Genomic DNA, 3,675 nt, shown 5'->3' on the forward strand with positions numbered 1-3,675 from the left:
AGATGCGGTGACGTATTAAATAGATGCGGTGACGTATTAAATAGATGCGGTGACGTATTAAATAGATGCGGTGACGTATTAAATAGATGCGGTGGCGTTTGCGTCGGCTGTCGCTTGTAACTTCGTTCGGCGGTGTCGCCAGGGGTCGCTGACAGCTGACGCTACCTTTTGTCCCCGGACCGCAGTTTTCTCTCGCGTCACCGAGCTGAAGTTGCATGTTTGATAGGTAGAGAGAGAGAGAGAGCTTCGTTGGCCTCTCTCTCTCTCTCTCTCTTAATCCGAACGTCATAACGTAGACATAATGAGGATGAGCGGTTGGTGGTCCCTCGACGTCGTCGTCGCATGGAAATACGCTTTTAATTTGCCACTTGAAATCCACTTTTTATAAAGAGCCCCACTCCGGCCGTACGTCTGCCGGGAAATGATGGCGTATTGCTGTCGTATGCTGATGCGGCGAATAAGCGGGAAAGGGCATGTGCGCATTTGAAATCATAATAATGATGGTGGTGTGTAATCTGGATTGATGCGGCTGACTGTCTAGCTCTCCCTGCTTCATAATCACGACAGTGTGCGTCGTTGCCAACCACGTTTTAAGTTTATTATTTCTCCTAATCGGAGAAAAATACGATTGTCAATTTATATTACCTCGCTTGACAGAGATTGGCGCGGTGACATACCATCGTGGGTGGAATCATTAGTGTTGTTCTTACCGCATGATGTAAGAAATTATCTCAGTTGATGGTCAACCTGTTGCCCTCGTCTGTTTCAGATGCGAACGGGGCAGTACGCGAACTGGTGTTTCCGAAAGGTTTAGATCTCGATCGACCAAAGAGAGCCAGGACGACTTTCTCGGCCGATCAGCTGCATCAACTAGAGAAGGAGTTTCAGAATAATCAGTACTTGGTTGGCCGGGATCGTACGGAGCTAGCCGATCAGTTAGGACTTACGGAAACACAAGTATGTTCCGTGTAGGATACAAACTGCTGCTGTGTAGTTTACTGCTGCTGCTGCTGCTGCTGCTGCTGCTGCTGCTGCCGCCGCTACTGCTGCTGATGCTGCTGCTGCTGCTGTTGCTGCTGTTGCTGCTGTTGCTGCTACTGTTGCTGCTGCTGCTGCCGCTGCTGCTGCTGATGCTGCTGATGATACTGGGTCTGGGCTACTGGCTACTGCTGTGATGCTCTGCTGGCCGCTGCCTTGGTGCTGGCTGCTGGCTGACTGCTGCTGATGCTGGTGCTGCGGGCTGCTGCTACTCTGTGCTGCTGCTGCTGATAAATTTTACTAGGTTTGTTCTTTAGCGCATGTATCAAATCATCAAGTTCATTACTTTCTATCTAACACATGCGGTTCGTTAGATTAATACATTTCTTGATGCGTGCGTTCTAAAAACTTAAATTAACACTTTTCTGCGGTTACGCACCTTCATCTATGCATATGAACGTCTTTATAAATTTAATATTAATTTTATTGTAATTGTAGTTATTATATTATTAGCATTATTATTATTATTATTTCCAGATCATTGTATTTTTAATTTTCAGGGGGGGTGGGGGGCTGTATCCGGGCACATTAATATTATTACATTATATAACGTTTTGCGTATTCAGTCTCGCTTTGTTTTCTTTCTCTACAAAATAGAACAATGTAAAGCTTATAGTTATATTGATAGTTTAGATTTCAAGTTTAATTTTCTCGTGACCTTTCATCTCAAGGTGCTTCTCGTATCGCAGGTGAAGGTTGTTGTTTCAGATCGCGAACAATCATCAAGGCAGACAAGATGCGAGACGCAGAGGTTCAGGCGAAGCAATCGCGTCGAACTTTGCCGCCGACAACATCCTTAAGTTTCTGCACCAAGCGCCAACGGCTTAACTGCTCCTTCTCCACCCGTCCGCCTAACCCGTCCCTCCTTCCAGCTTAAGCGCAAAGTTTGATCCGCCGAGCGAAAGGAGAGAATAATTATTTGTACATAAATTAAAAATTATTGCCGACGTCCGTTGTGATTTTTTTTCAGCCTGAATAATGCCTAGTCGAATCGTGGCGTTATTTCTAAGCCACTTTGTACGATAACTAATGATAGTGGGTATATAATGAGATGATGAAGGTTTGCTGTCAAACAGCACGTATCGACTGCGATAAAATGCTACCTCTGTTTACAAATCGTCATCAGTCATGTAGACATAGTTCGGTGTCCTTCCCTAAGTACATTAGTTTAGCGTTTATAGGTCAATTGTGATAAATAGCCCATACACGCGTACGGGCCCGTTATAACAGGACGGTTAAAAGATTAAAAACCCAACGTTTATGTACTGGTTATTAACCACTATGGATACATAAATTCTGAAATTAGGTACGTTCTAATTAAAAACTACTGGTGTTTATCGGTTTGTGATTCAGTCACGCCCCTATCATAGCAATTCGTGTCAAATTGTTGTTCATTACTACTGTGTAATATACATTTACTAGTGGTATCTCGAATTATGTCGTATATTGGTGTCTGACAATAAACCAATGGAGATAATAGAACCCTAAATTGTTTAGCTTATATTTATATTTATATCTTAATCTGTTTATATTTATAGGTTATCATTTATCATTTACATTTCATTTACATTTACCATTTACATTTACTTATATATTTATATTTATAGTTTATAGTTTTATGTTTATATTTTTATTATGAGTTAGTATAACAATAATTTTAAAATGTTTTTTTCTTGCTAAAGTCAATGAGAACAGATATCAAATAATCTGTCTGTAACAACGTGTGTAAGTGTTTACCGGCTGCCATATCGAAATGCTCACATCGTTATAAGCGTGTGTAAGATTATGAAGTATAGGTATATAGGTTCCTATATGCTTATAGTATATAGGAATAGAAGTACTAATAACAATTAAATTCGCTTGCATACACGCATTCACGCTGCCGGTTTAAACGGTATTTATAACTATGCAGGCATAAATATTACAAATGGCGACGGCGACAGTAGAATGAAGTGGTTGGAAGTAGAAAATCCAGTGAGAAGGCATTAGCGAACTTCCTACTGCAATTGGCCTCATCTCCTAACTTTATCTGTCCAGCGTTCAGAAAGGTTTAGATCGTTTAGGAATCTACCTGCTGTCTTTCTCTATCTATATACGTAGTTGGGTCATTACGACAGACCGGCGCGGGGAATGGGTCGAACACCGCCGTACAAGCTACTAAGCTGAGAGTTACCAAGGCCAAATTAGTCGCTAACCTCTCCCCCTTTATCTAAGGTGCCACGGATGAGCTTGGATATTAGAAGGGAGGGGAAGATTTACTGAGGCTGCACCGGTAACTCATATAGCGTCTGAGTTAAGCAGCCGGAGACATGATTCTCCATGTCTGCGCGAATAGAAGGAAGAGTAAAGGTAAGGAAGTGAAAGGTTAGCGATAGATATTGTTTCCTTTACAACAGCGAGAGGGTCTACTCTTTGCGAACGGGAACTTCTCCATATCAGACGAAACTGCATAGGATCAGCACGTAATAGGGGTCAATTCAATGAGGAAGAAAGAATATATATTATTAACAAACTATTTAGTGACGCAACACGCGGTGCGATGACATCGAGTTGGATGATTACGAAACGGTAAACATTCAATCATGTTAAGCGATGGAAAATTGATATCAGCAAACAAGTGGTGGTGTAAATTGTCCC

The 3,675-nt window shown here is 41.9% G+C and overlaps 1 protein-coding gene across 1 annotated transcript in view; it reads left to right on the forward strand.

Moving 5' to 3' along the window:
• The first annotated feature begins 301 nt into the window (after window positions 1-301).
• LOC106804688 (ventral anterior homeobox 2b-like) overlaps window positions 302-3,675 on the forward strand; it is a 5,806-nt gene continuing 2,432 nt past the window's right edge. The window contains exons 1-2 of the mRNA XM_014805969.1: window positions 302-314; window positions 770-957. Of these exons, the coding sequence (XP_014661455.1) occupies window positions 302-314; window positions 770-957 (201 nt within the window). The remainder of the gene's footprint in view (window positions 315-769; window positions 958-3,675) is intronic.

This window comes from Priapulus caudatus, unplaced genomic scaffold, assembly GCF_000485595.1.
Source record: "Priapulus caudatus unplaced genomic scaffold, Priapulus_caudatus-5.0.1 Scaffold5, whole genome shotgun sequence".
Classification (NCBI taxonomy): Eukaryota; Metazoa; Priapulida; class Priapulimorpha; order Priapulimorphida; family Priapulidae; genus Priapulus; species Priapulus caudatus.